This window comes from Symsagittifera roscoffensis, chromosome 4 (assembly GCF_963678635.1).
Source record: "Symsagittifera roscoffensis chromosome 4, txSymRosc1.1, whole genome shotgun sequence".
Classification (NCBI taxonomy): Eukaryota; Metazoa; Xenacoelomorpha; order Acoela; family Convolutidae; genus Symsagittifera; species Symsagittifera roscoffensis.
The window spans coordinates 9,476,771-9,499,878 of NC_087065.1; the positions used below are offsets into that span (position 1 = coordinate 9,476,771).

Below are 23,108 nucleotides of genomic sequence, written 5' to 3' on the forward strand. Positions count from 1 at the left end.
TGAAAGTCTTTCTCTGCGTCGCGGCGCTGCGGCTGAAACTATGTTCCTGACTTAAGAAAATACTTTGGGCTACGATTCGGCTTGAATGTCAAAACTCAAGGCCCGTTTTAAGAAAAAACTTTAAGCTACGATTCGGCTTTAAGGTCAAATTTAGCGGCCACACTCAAGGAAACAATTTCAGGCGCCGCGGTACGCAAAGCAAAACTTTGAATTGCGCTGCGAATCAAAGTAAGACTTTAAGCTACGATGCGTTTTTCGATAACATTTAGCGGTGCTACATTAGAAGTTAACTTGATCAATGGTACGGTTTAAGCGGCGACTTTGACAGCAAGAGATTTTAAAAACTGGGGCTTAAACGTGCGACTGAAGAAAAGTTTTGGAGCTGCTGCTTGATTAAGATGGTGTTTAAGCTGAAGGACTTAAGAGAAAACTGTGAGCTACGGCATGACTTGAGAAAGTAATTTAACCCGCAGCGGGATTTAAAAGAAAACTTTGAATTGCGGTGCGACTACAGAGAATTTTTAAACTGTTGCAGAAAATAGGAGAGCAATTTGTCGAAGCGACATAAGAAATTACCGCGGTTAAGTATCGTAAATAACGACGCAACGTACGAAAAGGCTCTAAGTCGCGGTGCGACTGAAGAAAAGTATTCGTGCTGCGGCGCGACAAAACAAAGAAATTATGGCGGAAAGATTTAAGTAAAACTGTGAGCTACGGTGTGGCCTGAGAGGAAGCTTTGCAAACTACGAAAATATTGTCGTGCGCGACCTAAGAAACAATTTTGAGCTACGTCGCGGATTTAAGTGCGATTTTGGCGGCTAAACACAAGAAAAAAAAATTCGACACAAAAAAAGTTTTGAGCTGCGCCGCGACTTATGAGAATACTTTGACCTGTTGCGCAGCTTAAATTATTCTTGGCGCGACTGAAGAAGCGCCTTTGTGCTGCGGCGCGACTTCAAAAAACTTTCAAGCTGAACGAGACTTCAAAAAAAAACGCGGGCTCTTAACACGTTTTCATTGTATATTGCCCAAAAATTGGATCTAACATACAAAAGTTTTGCTTAAAAACTTTAGTTGATGGTTTATAGCCGCTCCTTAACAAAGGTACTAGGCAAAAACCACCGAGGGTTCTATTTATTTTCAAATTAATTTCGTCTACAGTAATTTAATATTATAAACTCGAGGTGTCTTTGTGTTTTTTTTTATTTTGAACTGTTTTTGTAACGTTGAGGTTGCTATCTGAGAGTGTTGAAGTTGTTAGTTTTTTTAGTAAGACCAAGTGTAATATGAAAGTGTAATATGAAAGGCATTTTTAATCGCCATTAGGAATGAAGGAATATGCTTGTCTCCATAATCTTCCGTCACATTTGAATTTCAATTATGAAAAAATGATATAGCGTAAACGTTGTCATAAAATTTAAAACTCGCAAACCAACTTCTTTGAACATGGAACTTTGCATAGCAACCTGGCGCAGTTAGCCAAAAAGTCACATTAAACTACTATGTACTGTAGTCCGGGCTAGTTTTCCTTTCTTCCATTGCAAACGAGCATCAATTTTATGCTGTAACGAGTGGTTTTATAAAGTTAGTTATGAAGACCAATTATGCTTGTCATAACCTAATCAGTCCCCGTGCCGATTTTCATGAAATTCGAACTATGTGAACAAAGTTAGTACTTTTAAGTAATTACAGAAGGGGGAAGAAAAAAGAACCGTAGTCAAAACAAAGTACTATGAATGTAGTTTAAAAAAAACGTTTTCCAGAAAAAACTCTCAAAAAATTGAAATAGGGGAAAAGAAAGTGCAAAGGAGACCGGAATAGTGCAACCAACACTCAATTTGAAAGCTGACACAGACCCATCCACTCTTAGGTTTAATTTTTGTCGCCTGGTATCAAGTTATCTCCCCGTGTGAGTCATCATTTTCTCAAAATATTGTTAACTATCGCTTTCAGCGAATATTCAAGCCACAATTGGGCGGATGATGGGCTCTTTTTTGCAAATTTTAACCAGTAATTTTGTTGATCACATTGACCGAATATATCAAAAAGTGGCATGTGGATTCATTAGGCTATGACAGTTATATTTGGTTTTGATATTTAAGCTTACAAATCCATCGTTACACCATTAAATTGATAATTGATGGGCTCTTTTCCAGTTTCCCACCCCCCCCCCCCCTCGTCAAATAACAGAATAAAGCTGTTCAAAGATTGTTCAAACGGTATTTTTAATTTTAAAAATTGTAAAAATTTGTTCACCTGTTCACGCCGAACAATTTAATGCAGCTTTAAACATGAAAAGTAATTTTAAATAGACTTTCCTTTAATGACTTCCAGGAAAAGTCAAGGAAAGGGGGACCGGAAAAGAGCCAATTGATGCTTATAATTGTCGAAAAGGTAAAAGTGACTATTTTTTGAACCCACACATTTTAACTTTTTACCGAACTAACCAAAAAAATTCAACCATGTGACTTGACTATTTTTTAATAATTAAATCTTTAGTTAAAATTGAACGTGCGCTTTTAGTAAAGCCGTCACTGTCATTTATATTTGTTATAACCAGAGCAGATTAACAAAACATTCATATAACAGCAGCACAGGTGTACTGATAAAAACATTCGTAATCTTTCATCTGAATCGGCTGTGATTCCACGTACAATAAATAAGTGTGAAGGTACAGTTCGTGTTTACAGCTGTCACTTGACTTCCAATTATTTTGGCCAGCTTCCGAAGACTGACCTTTGACCTTTTTGACCCTAGTGAGTGTCTAATTGTTGATCCCTAGAGCCATGACGACCATGGTCCACTTTGAGAATAAGCCCATCAAGCAGTCTCTGCAGATGAATGTGGCCACACAACTAGCCAGAATCAACGTAAGTCTTTTTAACTTTCACAGCTCTTTTTCGCTTTCCCCCACAATATATATTTTTTTTCAGTTTACGCATTATTATGGCTGCATGCTTGATTTTACGATGTAAGGCATGAAGAACAAATGTGTTCACAATGAATAGTGCGTTCACCGTGCAAAGTTTAATTACATTATGACCAGATAAAGTTAGTTTTTCAGAATTGAAATTCAAAGGTGGGCGAAAGTGGAAAAAAGCCATTTCCACAGCCCAGAAAACCAAAAGGCTCTTTTTCCTTTCCGCACCTCACATAAGCGGAGGCATTTAGAGAGGCACTTAGGATAGTGCTAAAGCGTTCATTCTGAATTCGTCAGCTCGTGTATTCGATCCCATGTCAAGGCAAGGATAATGTTTGTTGTTGTTGTTGTTGTTGTTGTTGTTGATGTTGTTGTTGTTGTTGTTGTTGTTGTTGTTGTTGTTGTTGTTGTTGTTGTTGTTGTTGTTGTTGTTGTTATTGTTGTTGTTGTTGTTGTTGTTGTTGTTGTTGTTGTTGTTGTTGTTGTTGTTGTTGTTGTTGTTGTTGTTGTTGTCGTTGTTGTTGTTGTTGTTGTTGTTGTTGTTGTTGTTGTTGTTGTTGTTGTTGTTGTTGTTGTTGTTGTTGTTGTTGTTGTTGTTGTTGTTGTTGTTGTTGTTGTTGTTGTTGTTGTTGTTGTTGTTGTTGTTGTTGTTGTTGTTGTTGTTGTTGTTGTTGTTGTTGTTGTTGTTGTTGTTGTTGTTGTTGTTGTTGTTGTTGTTGTTGTTGTTGTTGTTGTTGTTGTTGTTGTTGTTGTTGTTGTTGTTGATTGGAATTTTCAGCTACTACTGATGGGATTGCTCCAGGTGAGTTTTCAATATTTTTTCGAGTTTCTGCGGCCATGGCAATCACATACAGTAAGCCAGCTACAGATGTTAGCTTCTGAAAAATTCTCATTGACGTAATTCTTTATCGTCATCAAAGTTTTGTTTTTCAAACCCATCAACTTAGTGAAATCCTTAAGTTCATTCAATCTGATTTTTTTTCTACAAGTTCTAAACGTGATTTCTACTCTTGTTTTTCTGTTTTTGTTTTGCTCAGTTCAGAAACCTCGAAGTTTCTTTCAAATGCTTCGTTTTCAGTTGGTAAAATGAGACTAGACTCAGTTTCAGAACTCAATTTAGCAACCAAAAGAATGTCATTTAGCTGAAGCGACATTAGAAGTGGTTACAATTTTGGCATTTTATGTTGACTGAGTGTGTGAGGACGAGCTTCGGCTGGATTTTCGTTAAAGTATTGATATGGGCCTGAAAAATTATGGGAAAAAAAAAAGAAAAGACTAAAACTGATGATAAAGATAAATCTATTATTATAGCTAAAGACATCAATATACCTAAGACTAGAAAAGGGGGAGGCAAGAGTCTGGATAGAGTGGCGAATTCTATGATGATCGTGACTACGCCCCCGAGTAAAGGAGTGAGGTCAAGGAAGAGGAAGTGGAAGATGGAAGAAGTGAGTCCCTCGTCGCAGGCGGTGTCGGAGAAGAGCTTGAAGGAGACGGCCCCGATGATCCTAGCGAGATGGAAGACGGCAACCTACAAGAACAACTCGAGGACCCGGAATTTGGCTGAGGTACTGACCGAGATGTAAGTCGCAACCGTTTCAGGAGCAGAAGGAGACTTCAAACCTCAAAAGGTGAAAGCAAAAAGAAACTCCACCAGTGGAAAAATGTGGGAGGTGGACGTTGGTAAAGAATGGATCTCGAAACAACACCAGAGCATTGGAACACAAGTGAAAAGTGATCCCCTTGAGAAAGGATTATAGAGAAACAGCGCCCGCTCCTGGTGGATAGCTCCGGATACAACAAAAGAGTTGAAAAGCTGCCTAAAGAAATTGGATCGCGGAGTGTCCAGAAAGCGCCGAAACTGGGCCACACAACAAAGACCCGAAGTGAGCAAATTGGAATTGAGAAGCCAGTTGGCACGAAACTGGGAGAAGCTGTTGCTAGAGTACTTTGAAAATGAGATGAGGGCACCCTCATCAGCACAACTCTTAATGGCAAACCCTTTTGTCAGGACGGCGGGGCAATTGGTGTTTACATGGAGCTTGACATTAGAAGAACTAACTTTAGGAGATAAGCTAAAGTTGGGTGAAAAAGGCTTACATGTGTATCGATTGCTGATGTAGCATGTCGCTCGAGATAACTCGGGGTTAAGTCCTACGAGAAGAAAGGATGCCACCTGTTTCTTGAGATGGATAACGTCAGTGATACCGGATGCTACCATCCAAGCCTGCCATCAGAACGCGACCGGAAGTAAAGCCTTGGAGAAGAAGGTCTCGATTGTCATCTTGAATGTGTATCAGAGTATGGGAATTGAAAAGAATGATGATTCGAGACAGTCTCTTGAGAACCATGCAAAATTTGACGAGATCAGAAGGTTCTCCAATAAGAAATTTGACGACGGTTATGATGTACATCGTCCGTTGGCCTTGACGGAGAATCACTCGAAACCCACGAAGCGCAAGTAATATCAGTATGTTTCTGGCATCATAAGAATATCGTAGAATCCCTTCTTGAGAACAGAGGCAGGAGCTGCCTACATGAACTTCGGGGTCACAGACTTGCTGAAGTTTTGGACGGGAAGAATAGTCGATGTTGACGCAATTGAGAGGGAGAAGCCGAGCTTAGGTCTGCTCCTTGAAAAGGGACCAGATGCCATCTGCCTGCGACGTTCTGAGGAGAAAGTAGAACTGCGGATGGGAGGCGAGGATATATACAGTCTACGAACTTGGGGACGATTTGGAGGTTACTGAGACTATCTTGGTGTCCACAGTTTCAAGCGAGCTCGATTGAAGAAGTGACGGAACGAACGAGGTTGTCATCAGGGAAGGATGAGGACCTGGGTTACTTGAATTTAATACACTTTAATTCATATACAAATTTTTGAAATGTGGCGCAACATCAATTTGGCGGAGTGATTTGGAAAAAGTAATTTGAGCTGCGACACGATTAAGATGACGTCTCTTGGCGGGGCGATGTACGAAATCACTTTCAGTCGCGACTTAAATTTTTTTTTGTGCTGCAGCGCGATTTAAGAAAATACTGTTGCGCGCAGCCTGAGAAAAGGCTTTGATCAACCGCGCGGCTTTAGAGGCAATTTTGGCGGCACGGATCAAGATTTTTAAATAATTAGTTGAGCCGCGACTTAAGAGAAGACTTTGAGTAGCTCCGCGACTTAAGAGATCATTTTGAGCTGTCGCAAGAACAAATTTAAAAAATTGGCTGTGCGGCTTAAGAAAACTACTTTGAGCTGCAGCGTGAACTACACGTCGACCTTTGCGGAATGACGTAAGAAAATGTTTTTAGTCGCGCCGCGACCAAAAAAAGAATTTGACTGAGCGACTGGACTTGGTTTTTTTCGTTGCGACTTAAGAAAATACCTTGAGCTTCTGCACGGGTTTAGAGACGATTTTAGCTGCTAATGAGAGAAAAAATCCAACAGCGGCGCGGCGCGGCGCGGCGCAAAACTTTTTAAGAGATGTCTTTGCACTGTGACGAGACTTAAGAAAAAGCCATGTGTTAGGGCGCGACAAAACAAAACATTTTTTCAGCTGCTGCCTGACTTAAGAAAAGTTTTAAGCCGAACAATTTGGGCTACTATGAATAGAAAACTTGGACTACGGCTAGACTTGCGAAAAAAGCTGTTGCAACACAAGAAAATACTTTGAGCTAAGGCGCGGTTTTAATGATAATTTAGGTGGCCTCACCAAAAAAATATCAGCAGCGGTGCGACGCAAAACGTAATTTTGAGCTGCGCTGCGACCTAAGAAGGATCTTTGAGCTTTAGCGCGACTTAATATAGGTCTTTGAGCTTTAGCGCGACTTAAGAAAAAGCATCGTGCTACTGTGAGATTTAACAGACGACTTAAGAAAAAAAACTTCTTAGATGTATTGCGACTCAAGAAAATTGTTCGAGCTATGGCGAGAGTTAAAGAGTATTTCGACGACACGAAATAAGAAAAAATCTTTATTTTTTAAATTCAGAGAAAAAACCTCGGCTCGCGGCGTCTCAACTTGAGAACATACTGTAGGCTGTAGCTCGACTTTTAAGAAATCTTTATGCTGCGGTGCGATATAAAAAAAAATTGGCAACGCGATTTTCGAGTTGAAGTGAAATTTAAAATAAGTTTTTTGCGACACGAATTTAAAAAAAATACATAAAAAAAATATACAACATAAAAATATAATAATGCAACGTGACTTCAGGAAAGACCATGAGCTACGGCTTGGCTTCATAGGCAACTTTGATGGCCGGAATCAAGAATCAATTTTCAGCAGCGAATTTTGAATATTTTGGCCGCGCAATTTTAAGCGCGATTTCAGGAAAACTTAGACAGCGCAAGTTGAGATTTGATTTTGACTGCAACATTTGAGGCAAGCGATGTGAAAAAAAACCAGAATTTGAGCTGCGGCACGCGATAAAACAAAAGACGTTTCCTTGAGTGTGGCCGCTAAAATTGACGTTGAAGCCGAATCGTAGCTTAAAGTATTTTCTGAAGTCGGAAACATAGTTTCAGCCGCAGCGCGACGCAGTGTAAGACTTTCAGTTGCGCTGCGATGTGAAATAAGACTTCAAGCTGAGGCGCGACTTAAGAGAACACTTTGGCGGTGCTACTCATGAAATTACTTAGAACGGTTGTCAAATTAAGAGACGAGTTTGGCGGAACGATTTAAAAGTACTATAGCTTTTTGTAATGGCGCCACTAAAAAATAAATTCTTTGAGCTGCGGCGCGCCAGTGGATGAAATTTTAGCTGAGAGACGTAAGAACTGTAAGCTACGGCGTGCTTAAAGTATAATTTCGAGCCGCAGCGCATTTAACAAGAAAAATTTGATCTCCGGAGCGTTTTTGGAGACAAATTTGGCCCTGCACTCAGAAAAATAACTTAAGCCGAACGGTGACTCAAAGGGTGAAGTCCCATTTGTACCAAAGTTCATTTATACCAAAATGAAAAATTTGTCCCATCTGTACCAAAATTATTTAACTCGATTTCCGATTGGTTGAAATATGAATGTCACCGCCAAAGTGTTCTCTTAAGTCGCGCCTCAGCTCAAAGTCTTAGTACACATCGCAGAGCAACTGAAAGGCTTTCTCTGCGTTGCGCTGCGGCTGAAACTATGTTCCTGACTTAAGAAAATGTTTTGGGCTACGATTCGACTTGAACGTCAAATCTCAAGGCCCGTTTTAAGAAAAAACTTTAAGCTACGATTCGGCTTTAAGGTCAAATTTAGCGGCCATACTCAAGAAAACAATTTCAGGCGCGGCGGTACGCAAAGCAAAAATTTGAATTGCGCTGCGACTTAAAATAAGACTTTAAGCTGCGACGCGTTTTTCGATATTGTTTAGCGGTGCTACATTAGAAGTTAACCTGATCAATGGTACGGTTTAAGCGGCGACTTTGGCAGCAAGAGATTTTAAGAACTGAGGCTTAAACGTGCGACTGAAGAAAAATTTTGGAGCTGCTGCTTGATTAAGATGGTGGTTAAGCTGAAGCTCTTAAGAAAAAACTGTGAGCTACGGCATGACTTGAGAAAGTATTTTAAGCCGCAGCGGGATTTAAAAGAAAATTTTGAATTGCGGTGCGAATACAGAGAATTTTTAAACTGTTGCAGAAATTAGGAGAGCAATTTGTCGAAGCGACATAAGAAATTACCGCGGTTAAGTATCGTAAATAACGACGCAACGTACAAAAAGGCTTTAAGTCGCGGTGCGACTGAAGAAAAGTGTTCGTGCTGCGGCGCGACAAGAAATTATGGCGGAAAGATTTAAGTAAAACTGTGAGCTACGGCGTGGCCTGAGAGGAGGCTTCGCAAACTACGAAAATATTGTCGCGCGCGACCTAAAAAAAATTTTGAGCTGGGTCGCGGATTTAAGTGCGATTTTGGCGGCTAAACACAAGAAAAAAAATTCGACACAAAAAAAGATTTGAGCTGCGCCGCAACTTATGAGAATACTTTGACCTGTTGCGCAGCTTAAATTATTCTTGGCGCGACTGAAGAAGCGCCTTTGTGCGGCGGCGCGACTTCAAAAATTTTTCAAGCTGAACGAGACTTCAAAAAAAACGTGGGCACTTAACACGTTTTCCTGGTTTATTGCCCAAAAATTGGATCTAACATACGAAAGTTTTGCTTAAAAACTTTAGTTGATGATTTATAGCCGCTCCTTAATAAAGGTACTAGGGAAAAACCACCAATGTTTTTATTTATTTTCAAATTAATTTTCTCTACAGTAATTTAATAGTAAAAACTCGAGGTGTCTTTGTGTTTTTTTTTCGATTTTGAACTGTTTTTGTAGCGTTGAGGTTGCTATCTGGGAGTGTTGAAGTTGTTTGTTTTTTTAGTAAGACCAACTAGCCAAATATATGACAATTTGAAATGTTTCTTTTCTACAAAACTCAAATTTTACTGGACATAATTAACATTTCGGCAGTTAATTTACCTTTTAGACCATTATTCTATTCCGAGATTGTTTTGTGAGAGATTTTTTCGAAGGGGGAGGGGGACAAACTTGAGTTTGTCTAAGGGATCCCAAATTTTTAGGCCATAAAATGTTTATAAAGCACTGACTCATTGAACGATCGCATCTTTGCAAAAAAAAGTTTTCTAAAAGTTTGGAGAATAAAGTATCAAATTATAAAATGTCAGGCAAAATTTGTTATTTCATAGATGACTTGATTCAAGGCGGTTGATTCATTTTCAAGTGTAATATGAAAGGCATTTTTAATCGCCATTAGGAATGAACGAATATGCTTGTCTCCATAATCTTCCGTCACAACTGAATTTCAATTATGAAAAAATGATTTAGCGTAAACGTTGTCATAAAATTTAAAACTCGCAAACCAACTTCTTTGAACATGAAACTTTACATAGCAACCAGGCGCAGTTAGCCAAAAAGTCACATTAAACTACTATGTACTGTAGTCTGGGCTATTTTTCCTTTCTTCCATTGCAAACGAGCATCAATTTTATGCTGTAACGATTGGTTTTATAAAGTTAGTTATGAAGACCAATTATGCTTGTCATAACCTAATCAGTCCCCGTGCCGATTCTCATGAAATTTCGAACTAGGTGAACAAAGTTATTACTTTAAAGTAATTACAGAAGGGGGAAGAAAAAAGAACCGTAGTCAATACAAAGTACTATGAATGTAGTGTAGTGTAAAAAAAACGTTTTCCAGAAAAAACTCTCAAGATATTGAAATAGGGGAAAAGAAAGTGCAAAGGAGACCGGAATAGTGCAACCAACACTCAATTTGAAAGCTGACACAGACCCATCAACTCTTAGGTCTATTTTTTGTCGCCTGGTATCAAGTTATCGCCTGGTGTGAGTCATCACTTTCTCAAAATGTTGTTAATTATAGCTTTCACCGAATTTTCAAGCCACAATTGTGCAGATGATGGGCTCTTTTTTTTGCAAATTTTAACCAGTATTTTTGATGATCACATTGACCGAATATAACAAAAAGTGGCATGTGGATTCAGAGCCAATTCAAGGAAAGGGGGACCGGAAAAGAGCTAATTGATTCTTATAATTGTCGAAAAGGTAAAAGTGACTATTTTTTGAGCCCACACATTTAAACTCTTTACCGAACTAACCAAAAAAAATTCAACCATGCGACTTGACTATTTTTTTTTATAAATAAATCTTTAGTTAAAATTGAACGTGCGCTTTTAGTAAAGCCGTCGCTGTCATTTATATTTGTTATAACCAGAGCAGATTAATAAAACAGTCATTTAACAGCAGCACATTATTTTGGCCAGCTTCCGAAGACTGACCTTTGACCTTTTTGACCCTAGTGAGTGTCTAATTGTTGAGCCCTAGAGCCATGACGACCATGGTCCACTCTGAGAATAAGCCTATCAAACAGTCTCTGCAGATGAATGTGGCCACACAACTTGCCAGAATCAACGTAAGTCTTTTTAACTTTCACGGCTCTTTTTCGCTTTCCCCCACAATTTAATTTTTTTTTTCAGTTTACGCATTATTATGGCTGCATGCTTGATTTTACGATGTAAGATATGAAGAACAAATGTATTCACAATGAATAGTGCGTTCACTGTGCAAAGTTTAATTACATTATGACCAGACAAAGCTAGTTTTTCAGAATTGAAATTCAAAGGTGGGCGAAAGTGGAAAAAAGCCATTTCCACAGCCCAGAAAACCAAAAGGTTCTTTTTCGTTTCCCCACCTCACATAAGCGGAGGCATTTAGAGAGGCACTTAGCATAGTGCTAAAGCGTTCATTCTGAATTCGTCAGCTCGTTTATTCGATCCCATGTCATGGCAAGGATAGTGTTTGTTGTTGTTGTTGATTTCGTTGTTGTTGTTGTTGTTGTTGTTGATGCTGTTGTTATTAATGTTGTTGTTGTTGTTGTTGTTGTTGTTGTTGTTGTTGTTGTTGTTGTTGTTGTTGTTGTTGTTGATTTTGTTGCTGTTGTTGTTGTTGGTTGGAACTTACAGCTACTACTGATGGGATTGCTCCAGGTGAGTTTTCAAAACAATTTTCGAGTTTCTGCGGCCATTGCAATCTCATACAATAAGCCAGCTACAGATGTTAGCTTCTGAAAAGTTCTCATCGACATAATTCCTTATCGTCATCAAAGTTTTGTTTTTCAAACCCATCAATCTAGTGAAATCCTTAAGTTTATTCAATCTGATTTTTTTCTACAAGTTCTCAACGTGATTTCTACTCTTTTTTTTTCTGTTTTTGTTTTGCTCAGCTCAGAAGTCTCGGAGTTTCTTTCCAATGCATCGTTTTCAGTTGGTAAAATGAGACTAGACTCAGTTTCAGAACTCATTTAAGCGACCAAAAGAATGTCATTTAGCTGGTAACAAATTCGGCATTTTATGTTGACTGAGTGTGTGAGGACGAGCTTCGGCTGGATTTAGAGTGGTAACAAATTCGGCATTTTATGTTGACTGAGTGTGTGAGGACGAGCTTCGGCTGGATTTTCGACTGAAATAGTGGTACCACGTGAAAGTTCTAGACCGAAAAAACGGCTTTGAGTTGCAAAAAAAACTAGCGTAACAAAACAGTCTGGAATGTTGGGTTATAATACAAATGGGTTATACTTCGACAGGAATGCTACGGTTACTGATTGCATCTCCGCGATTAGCAGAAACCACATTAATTATAAACATCAATTTCATGGTGTAACGAGAGGTTTTACAAAATTACACATTAAAGCCAAAAAAGTTTGTCACTGCGTAATTAGTTCGCATGCCAATTTTCGTAACATTCGAATGTGAAAAAAATTTAACAAGTAAAATTTTGCAGGTGGGGTAAAAGGAAAATTGCCAGGCATAGTTGCAAAAAATTTATTCGACCTGCATCATTTCTCCGATTTTTGAGTTAAGAGGGAGGTCAAAATTGCTTGTATGCAGAACTCAGCCAACCCAACTTTAATTCAATATAGTCAATAGCCTCCCCCTCCCCACCTTTTAATTTCGATTTTGAAAATTTTTTTAACATTGTAATGATGCAATAAAACAATAAAACAATTTATATATTGCGACGAGAGACGTTCCAAAGTACAAGAGTGTGAAAATTGGAAAACTGTTTTGGTTGCCGTGTTACGAACAGTTTAACATTTTTTTTCGTGATTTGGTGCACTGAATTTGAAGTTTTTTTGTTAATGGCTGTAGTATTTGTTTACTTGTAACAATAGACGACGCCAAATTAGGGGAGTAAACTATTTGTTCTGACTGATGCTAGTAGATTTACTGAGTTTTTGCTTTCTGTTGCTAGTGATTTCAATTGAGTAGCTTCAATTAGTTTTTAGACCTCGTAAAACTTTTGAAATTTTTTTTCGGCTTTTTTCAAGTTTAATATTTTCTGAAACTCAATTGATGGAAGTCTATTTGAAATTACTTTTCTTCTCAGAAACTGCATCAAAATGTGGGCTCTTTTTCCTTCCCCCCACCTGCAAATTTTCCTTCCCCCCACCTGCAAATTTTAAGTAAATTTATGTTCCCACCGACCAATTGTTATAAAAATTGACATGCTACTTAATGAGGCCATGACAAACATATTTGGCCTTGATAAATAACATTGTAAAAAACCTCATACACCATAAAATTAATACTGATGCGAGGTGAGAGGGAAAAAAAGAGCCAAAACGAGTCAGCGCGAGCATTTTTTACATTTCTTGCTTGCAAAATGCCGTGTGAACAATTTCTGAACAGCTTTAGTTGTAATTTTACGAGAGGGATGGGAAGATCGAAAAGAGCCTATTTTCAGGTTATTCGAACACTTTTTGTTTTTGGTACTCATACTCCTGGGCAGTCTCGTACTGAGCTAAGGTTTGTCGTGGTGGCCAAATTAAAAAACGTACTTATGTTAAAGTATTGGTATATGCATTAAAGTTTGAAAAACTTTTTCTTCTGTGTGAAAACAAAAAAACCTTAAACACCAAATTTTTAATCTTTCATCTTCTTCCGCAAAACTGCGTTTTAAAACTTTGTTCAACATGAAAGACGATCTACTGAATAATTTAGAAACACTAGTGGGTTACACAAATGTTACTTAATTTAGTCCGCAAACAATCTTGTAAGCTAAAAAAATATTTCGCTAAATTGAACTGCATATAATCTACGGTAAGAAAATTTGCAAACATATCAGACAGGAAATTGATTTTTCAAAATGCCGTCCAATCTTGTCCACAAAATTCTATACCGCCGGCAAAAGTTCAACAACTTGTGCCAAATGTGTCGTTTTTGAGCACTTTTTGATCTAAACGTTTTTCTTTTTTTTTGCGCTTTTTTGTGCGTTCTTTTCAAAGTTTCTAAGATTATATATACACGCGCTAACAAAACTAGTTTTGGATTCATTTGTATTTATTTTAAATCGATAATTCATGTTAGTTTTAGGAACTGGATGAGATTTCAAATCGATTCAAAATGATCTTTATTAAAATTTTTAAATTGATGTAATTGTCTGAAAGGTCGATTTAAATCGACTGGAATGGATTCCCCTGTTCAATAAAATTTATCCGAAGTTTGTCAAAATCCATTTGAATCCATTTTAAAAGACCCATGAGCAGATAAGTTTTAATCTCCAAAATTCCATTTCAAATCGACTGAAGCTAAAATTCATGTAACAAATCAAGAAACTGGTCGTTATAAATCGGGTTTTGATCTTAAAAACAAGCAATTAAATTGTAGAAAATTGTCAATAAAAACAAGATTTTGAGCAGGAGTCAATGAAAAAACAAGAAAATCAAAGTTTGGGCTTAAAATTTTCTAATAATCCATAGAAAATAATCTATGCAAGCCAGGTTGTGATCGAATTCCTAAATAGAAAATCTGGAAAATGGTCGTTATAAATCAGATGGCAACCTAAATCATTCTAAACTGGAAAAAAATTAATTTTGAGATCATTTGGTTTTTTTATTATGCTACCGAACGCTTTGGATGGAAAATTAAAAATGATTGACAAAAAATAAATGCAAAGCAAACTCAAAACTGATGAAATCAAACAATTCAAAAAAATTGATATAAGGCAATTGATTTTGATTTGAATGAAATTGATTTTGAAATTGAAATTGATTTTGATTTGATGAAATTGATTTTGATTTGATCCAAATCAGTCATAATTTTTTCCATTTAATATAAATACTTTTCGTATACTAAAATCGATCTCAATTTAATCTCAATAATTTTTTTCAGGCTAAAATTCATCTCAATTTAATCAACATACTTTTTTATGCTAAAATTGATTTTAATCCATTTTTATCAGTGCAGTATATACAATTTTTCAAGGTCAATTAGGAGGGTCAAAACTTTTCGTGATCGGTGAGTGGCTCTGTGCTTCTCGCGTTTTTCGCCATTCTTTTCCATCTCTAAGTTAGCTGCAAGCTGGCTCAAAATTCCAGGGGAAGCCGTGTAGAAAAAAAATGCTATTCGAATAATTCGAAATTATTTTGTTTCAGAATGACGAAGAGATTGCGGCGAGAGAGTATGAAAACAAACTGTAAGTCAAAGTTATAGTTTCTATTTAAAAAATCATAGTTTCTATGTAAAATCAAATAATTGATTTTGCCTGTTTTCAACGGGCAACAAACATTTTATACTAAAGTATTGGGTAGAAGTTTAGTAAAAAGCGAAACACTGTTGTAACTCATTTATCTGCAGACTAGTTTTTCCCAAGATACTTTTACTTTTGAGTAAAAGACGATGTGTTAAATAAATGATCACAAAATGAGATAATTCTCTGGTAAAAAGAGCACCTGACAGTAGATAAATGTGAAATAAATTGAACTGAAGCCAAATGGTATAATCACTCAACCGGATCTCACATAGCATCCTGTCCTGCTTTTGCTGAAAAAAAATCGTTCTTTTTTAAAAACTACTATTTTTATTACATCAATAAAAAAACTGCTTCGGTTTGTCTTCTCAGGCAGTGGATAACCAGAGACAGCGATTGTGTTATTTGAGTTATTGCGAACAGTTTTTTGACATTTTTTCAGTGGCTAGGCCATTATAAAAACCCTTTAATTAAAATCTCCTTTTCCCAGAATTTATTGTCGTGGTTGTCTACTCTTATATAGTCTAATTACAAAGTTAAAAGAGAAGACTACAATAAACTGATTTTCTGGTAAGCTTTTATTACTTTTGCAATAACTGCTAACATTTTGTTATTCAACCCATATTCAAAAAATTTCTAAAATGTAAATACTTTTTTTTGGCACCAAAGGATGAGGTGGATGCCCAATTGATTTCTGTTTCTTAGATTGACCCAATTGAAACAAATTGCAAATATTTGAAGAAAAATCCCGTTTTAAGGCACTTTTTGTAGCTACACACTCAAAATTAGTACAAATTGGCGCCAAAGGCATCTTAAGAAAAATTTAAGAGTTCGTCGGTCGAAAATGGATTTCTTAAAATAATACCAAAGGGGGGAACCTTTAGTTGGTGAGGGGGTCGACCCCCTTAATTCCGCCCCAGAATTGATCTAAATTCAGATCACAACACATTTTCTTGTGTAGGTTGTTGTTCTTGTTGACTTTGAGTTTGTGTGTGTGTGTGTAGTTACGAGAGACAGCAGTTGAGAAGTGCGTGGATGGAACAACTGGACGGACTGGCGATGGAGAAGAAGGCGATGATTGACAGGCTGAAGGTCAAGGAGGAGTTCCACCTGGCCAAACGAGCACTCATCCAGGTCACATTAAAACACAACCACATCTTTCCAGCAATCTCTTAAACTAATCCCCCCCTAGGGTACCTAGTAACGAATTGCCACCCCAATAAAGAAATTATTCAATGGTAAAGCCATGGAAAAGTGAATTTTTACCTAGTAACAAATCTCCCCCTTTTGCAAAAGCGAGTGGTGTGGATAGTTACAGTTTCAGAGATCTCTTATTACCCCAACTTCAGCTCTTTGATTGCCATTTTTCAATCGCTTCTGCGTACTTCAGCCCAGAAGTGTTTACATTCAAAATAAAATTGGAGTTATATTGATAAGAGACTCATCTTCTTTGTCAATGCACAAGAGCTCATTAAAGATAAACTTTATATTTTATTGAAATGAGTTTAGTGGTATAGTTTGTTATTTTTTCTTACCAGGTGCGTCAACACATGTTGAAGAAGTTTCTAGAAGATGAAATAGAAGTCTATAAACAGGAATTGGCCAAAATGGGAAAGGCTATCTACGTGAACAGAATGTGAAAACGGTTCTGGCCAGCTAGCAAAACTCATGCACTTCTTTTGACAATTCCTTCAGCCAACCTCATCAATTTAATTTCCTTATTTGTCTCTGAAAATTAGTTCGTACAAAAAAAAAACATTTTATTTTCTAAGAAAACATTGCAATAGACAATCTTAGTTCAGTGAACTTGACGTTGAGTACTGGCATCGAGTTTAGAGAATTTTTTTAAAATGTCAGGTTATGATTGTAGTTCAGATTTTGTTGTTCAGATTTTTTTTTGGATTTTTATCGGCTCACTTAGCGCAATCATGTTGTTTCAACTATTGAAAATGAAAAGGAGTTTTGTATTCGGGTGTGTTTTAGTTTTTTTTATCGAGCAAAATCAGGTACCACAAACACTCATCAGGAAAAAACGAGTGACATATCATTTCAAAACCAATTCAGTCGTGATTCGAACGACCTTAGAAATTTGCAAAAATGTTCCAGTATCGAGAAAAACCGTTTTTTTTTGTTTTGTCTAAGCAACCTAATAACAATCTTTATATAAAATAGGCCATTTAGGGTAACAAACTTAATTTTACTAAAAGGAAAATTAGCTTAGCAAAATTAAATACCGTTTTATATATTACCGTTTAATCCGTTTATATATTCGTTTCGCCTACTTTTCAGCCAAAAATCATATTACCTTCTTCAGCGAATTGAAAAAAAAACATCTCGGAAATTGTAACCTAACTTTTTGACCCCAAATTATCAAACATAAACCTAACATAATTTATTTACCAAAGAGAAAACATCTTTTATTGCAACTCATCAAGATCTCTTGTTCAGCGATATAATAAAAGTTTTAAATACAATAATCAAAAAATGTTCTGGAATTCCAACCAAGAAGGTGTTCAGCCAGTAAACCGGTTCACTTTGTTTCGACTTCCAAAATTCAGCACATGTCAGTCGAAATAGGGGTTTGGGAAATGGGAAACCTGGTTGAACGCCATTGGAAAAAAAAACAGAATAAGTTCAAAAATAGTGCATTTCTACATAACACCAAGTCGCAACTAACCAAATAGTTTTATTCTGATAAAAAACATTCTGAGATGTTATCTAAAAAAGCACAAATTATGAGATTGAAGTTTGGGTAGCTAAAAATAATTGGAAATCAATTTTTACATTTCACTTGCGTCTCTGAAGGTCGAGCCCGGTCGGGCGAAACTTTTTTGGTCGAGCACTGTCAAAACAAACCTATTTGGTCGAGATGGTCGAATCATTCCGAAATTCAATCGAGACCAGGGAAGTAGACAATCAAGCATTCAGGCATGTCAGTATGTAGAGAACTTTGACAATACTTGAACCAGTGTCATAGTTTTGTTTATCTGGTTTCATCGTAAGGTCACTCGAAAAACTGTGTGAGATCCGAAGCGGCTTTCTGATATCATTACAGAGATCAAATGCAATCTTCTGCTGACAACTGGGAAAGTATTATATCTATAAAATGTGGTCTTGGAAAATTAATACAAGAGAAAGTTATAAAAAAAAGAAGTTGCTTAGAATTGTCGGGGAATGAAATGGTGGTTCTCGTTTTGCAAAAAGGTTTCATACCACTTCATTTTAAAAGACCCAAAACAGTTCTTGTAGAATTATGGGTGAATCTGTTTTATGGCCTTAACATAACTTTGGGCATTTCAAAAATTGTTCAATGTGTTTTTGCACCCTCATCTGGAGCTCAAAAATGGTCCGAAATAACTATTTTTTGCAGATTTTACATCAAACAGTGTCATAGTTTTTTTTATCTGATTTCATCGTAAGATCACTCGAAAAACTGTGTGAGGTCTGAAGCGGCTGTCTGATATCATTACAGAGATCGAATGCGATCTTCTGCTGACAACGGGGAAAGTATTATTATATAAAATGTGGTTTTGGAAAATTAATACAAGAGAAAGTTATAAAAAACGAAGTTGCTTAGAATTGTCGGGGAAAGAAATGGTGGTTCCCGTTTTGCAAAAAGGTTTCATACCACTTCATTTTAAAAGACCCAAAACATTTCTTGGAGAATTATGGGTGAACCTATTTTATGGCCTTAACATAACTTTAGGCATTTCAAAAATTGTTCAACGTGTTTTTGCAACCTCATCTGGAACTCAAAGATGGTCCAAAATAGCTTTCTTTTGCAGATTTTACATCAAACAGTGTCATAGTTTTGTTTATCTGGTTTTATCGTAAGGTCAGTCGAAAAACTGTGTGAGGTCTGAGGCGGCTATCTGATATCATTACAGAGATCTAATGCGATCTTCTGCTGACAACTGGAAAAGTATTATATATATATAATGTGGTTTTGGAAAACTAATACAAGAGAAATTAATAAAAAACGAAGTTGCTTAGAGTTGTCGGGTAAAGAAATGGTGGTTCACGTTTTGCAAAAAGGTTTCATACCAGTTCATTTTAAAAGACCCAAAACATTTCTTGGAGATTTATGGGTGGACATATTTAATGGCCCTAACATAACTTTAGGCATTTCAAAAATTGATCAACGTGTTTTGCACCCTCATCTGGAACTCAAAGATGGTCAGAAATAATTTCTTTTGCAGATTTTACATCAAACAGTGTCATAGTTTTGTTTATCTGGTTTCATCGTAAGGTCACTCGAAAAACTGTGTGAGGTCTGAGGCGGCTTACTGATATCATTACGGAGATTGAATAGGATCTTCTGCTGAAAACTGGGAAAATATTATATATATATATAAAATGTGGTTTTGGAAAATTTAATACAAGAGAAATTTATAAAGAACGAAGTTGCTTAGAATTGTCGGGAAAGAAATGGTGGTTCTCATTTTGCAAAAAGGTTTCAAACCACTTCATTTTAAAAGACCCGAAACATTTCTTGAAGAATTATGGGTGAACCTATTTTATGGCCTTAACATAACTTTAGGCATTTCAAAAATTGTTCAACGTGTTTTTGCAACCTCATCTGGAACTCAAAGATGGTCCAAAATAGCTTTCTTTTGCAGATTTTACATCAAACAGTGTCATAGTTTTGTTTATCTGGTTTTATCGTAAGGTCAGTCGAAAAACTGTGTGAGGTCTGAGGCGGCTCTCTGATATCATTACAGAGATCTAATGCGATCTTCTGCTGACAACTGGAAAAGTATTATATATATATAATGTGGTTTTGGAAAACTAATACAAGAGAAATTAATAAAAAACGAAGTTGCTTAGAGTTGTCGGGTAAAGAAATGGTGGTTCACGTTTTGCAAAAAGGTTTCATACCAGTTCATTTTAAAAGACCCAAAACATTTCTTGGAGATTTATGGGTGGACATATTTAATGGCCCTAACATAACTTTAGGCATTTCAAAAATTGATCAACGTGTTTTGCACCCTCATCTGGAACTCAAAGATGGTCAGAAATAATTTCTTTTGCAGATTTTACATCAAACAGTGTCATAGTTTTGTTTATCTGGTTTCATCGTAAGGTCACTCGAAAAACTGTGTGAGGTCTGAGGCGGCTTACTGATATCATTACGGAGATTGAATAGGATCTTCTGCTGACAACTGGGAAAATATTATATATATAAAATGTGGTTTTGGAAAATTTAATACAAGAGAAATTTATAAAGAACGAAGTTGCTTAGAATTGTCGGGAAAGAAATGGTGGTTCTCATTTTGCAAAAAGGTTTCATACCACTTCATTTTAAAAGACCCGAAACATTTCTTGAAGAATTATGGGTGAACCTATTTTATGGCCTTAACATAACTTTAGGCATTTCAAAAATTGTTCAACATGTTTTTGCACCCTCATCTGGAACTCAAAGATGGTCCGAAATGATTTATTTTGCCGATTTTACATCAAACAGTGTCATAGTTTTGTTTATCTGGTTTCATCGTAAGTTCACTCGAAAAACTGTGTAAGGTCTGAAGCGGCTTTCTGATATCATTACAAAGATCAAATATGATCTTCTGCTGACAACTGGGAAATTTTTATATATAAATAAATTGTGGTATTGGAAAATTAAATACAAGAGAAATTTATAAAGAACGAAGTTGCTTAGAATTGTCGGGAAAGAAATGGTGGTTCTCATTTTGCAAAAAGGTTTCATACCACTTCATTTTAAAAGACCCGAAACATTTCTTGAAGAATTATGGGTGAACCTATTTTATGGCCTTAACATAACTTTAGGCATTTCAAAAATTGTTCAACATGTTTTTGCACCCTCATCTGGAACTCAAAGATGGTCCGAAATAATTTATTTTGCAGATTTTACATCAAACAGTGTCCTGGTTTTGTTTATCTGGTTTCATCGTAAGGTCACTCGAAAAACTGTGTGAGGTCTGAGGCGGCTTACTGATATCATTACGGAGATTGAATAGGATCTTCTGCTGACAACTGGGAAATGTTATATTTATAAAAAGTGGTTTTGGAAAATTTAATACAAGAGAAATTTATAAAGAACGAAGTTGCTTAGAATTGTCGGGAAAGAAATGGTGGTTCTCATTTTGCAAAAAGGTTTCATACCACTTCATTTTAAAAGACACGAAACATTTCTTGAAGAATTATGGGTGAACCTATTTTATGGCCTTAACATAACTTTAGGCATTTCAAAAATTGTTCAACATGTTTTTGCACCCTCATCTGGAACTCAAAGATGGTCCGAAATGATTTATTTTGCCGATTTTACATCAAACAGTGTCATAGTTTTGTTTATCTGGTTTCATCGTAAGTTCACTCGAAAAACTGTGTAAGGTCTGAAGCGGCTTTCTGATATCATTACAAAGATCGAATATGATCTTCTGCTGACAACTGGGAAAGTTTTATATATAAATAAATTGTGGTTTTGGAAAATTAAATACAAGAGAAATTTATAAAGAACGAAGTTGCTTAGAATTGTCGGGAAAGAAATGGTGGTTCTCATTATGCAAAAAGGTTTCATACCACTTCATTTTAAAAGACCCGAAACATTTCTTGAAGAATTATGGGTGAACCTATTTTATGGCCTTAACATAACTTTAGGCATTTCAAAAATTGTTCAACATGTTTTTGCACCCTCATCTGGAACTCAAAGATGGTCCGAAATAATTTATTTTGCAGATTTTACATCAAACAGTGTCCTGGTTTTGTTTATCTGGTTTCATCGTAAGGTCACTCGAAAAACTGTGTGAGGTCTGAGGCGGCTTACTGATATCATTACGGAGATTGAATAGGATCTTCTGCTGACAACTGGGAAAATATTATATTTATAAAATGTGGTTTTGGAAAATTTAATACAAGAGAAATTTATAAAAAACGAAGTTGCTTAGAATTGTCGGGAAAGAAATGGTGGTTCTCATTTTGCAAAAAGGTTTCATACCACTTCATTTTAAAAGACCCGAAACATTTCTTGAAGAATTATGGGTGAACCTATTTTATGGCCTTAACATAACTTTAGGCATTTCAAAAATTGTTCAACATGTTTTTGCACCCTCATCTGGAACTCAAAGATGGTCCGAAATAATTTATTTTGCAGATTTTACATCAAACAGTGTCCTGGTTTTGTTTATCTGGTTTCATCGTAAGGTCTCTCGAAAAACTGTGTGAGGTCTGAGGCGGCTTACTGATATCATTACGGAGATTGAATAGGATCTTCTGCTGACAACTGGGAAAATATTATATTTATAAAATGTGGTTTTGGAAAATTAAATACAAGAGAAATTTATAAAGAACGAAGTTGCTTAGAATTGTCGGGAAAGAAATGGTGGTTCTCATTTTGCAAAAAGGTTTCATACCACTTCATTTTAAAAGACCCGAAACATTTCTTGAAGAATTATGGGTGAACCTATTTTATGGCCTTAACATAACTTTAGGCATTTCAAAAATTGTTCAACATGTTTTTGCACCCTCATCTGGAACTCAAAGATGGTCCGAAATAATTTATTTTGCAGATTTTACATCAAACAGTGTCATAGTTTTGTTTATCTGGTTTTATCGTAAGGTCACTCGAAAAACTGTGTGAGGTCTGAAGCGGCTGTCTGATATCATTACAGAGATCGAATGCGATCTTCTGCTGACAACGGGGAAAGTATTATTATATAAAATGTGGTTTTGGAAAATTAATACAAGAGAAAGTTATAAAAAACGAAGTTGCTTAGAATTGTCGGGAAAGAAATGATGGTTCCCGTTTTGCAAAAAGGTTTCATACCAGTTCATTTTAAAAGACCCAAAACATTTCTTGGAGATTTATGGGTGGACATATTTAATGGCCCTAACATAACTTTAGGCATTTCAAAAAATGATCAACGTGTTTTGCACCCTCATCTGGAACTCAAAGATGGTCAGAAATAATTTCTTTTGCAGATTTTACATCAAACAGTGTCATAGTTTTGTTTATCTGGTTTCATCGTAAGGTCACTCGAAAAAGTGTGTGAGGTCTGAGGCGGCTTACTGATATCATTACGGAGATTGAATAGGATCTTCTGCTGACAACTGGGAAAATATTACATATATAAAATGTGGTTTTGGAAAACTTAATACAAGAGAAATTTATAAAGAACGAAGTTGCTTAGAATTGTCGGGAAAGAAATGGT

At 36.4% G+C, this 23,108-nt stretch overlaps 1 protein-coding gene across 5 annotated transcripts in view; it reads left to right on the forward strand.

Moving 5' to 3' along the window:
• The first annotated feature begins 2,510 nt into the window (after positions 1–2,510).
• The window catches only part of LOC134844000 (uncharacterized), a 47,980-nt gene continuing 27,382 nt past the window's right edge, over positions 2,511–23,108 (forward strand). The window contains exons 1-5 of one of the 5 annotated variants that reach the window (XM_063860436.1): positions 2,511–2,671; positions 2,758–2,870; positions 14,846–14,886; positions 15,945–16,074; positions 16,479–16,716. In XM_063860436.1, the coding sequence (XP_063716506.1) occupies positions 2,787–2,870; positions 14,846–14,886; positions 15,945–16,074; positions 16,479–16,580 (357 nt within the window). In that variant the 5' untranslated portion in view covers positions 2,511–2,671; positions 2,758–2,786 and the 3' untranslated portion in view covers positions 16,581–16,716. Of the gene's footprint in view, positions 2,672–2,757; positions 2,871–10,670; positions 10,826–14,845; positions 14,887–15,944; positions 16,075–16,478; positions 16,717–23,108 lie in introns of those variants that run through there. The other 4 variants (XM_063860435.1, XM_063860440.1, XM_063860438.1 and 1 more) reach the window with 4 other exon arrangements.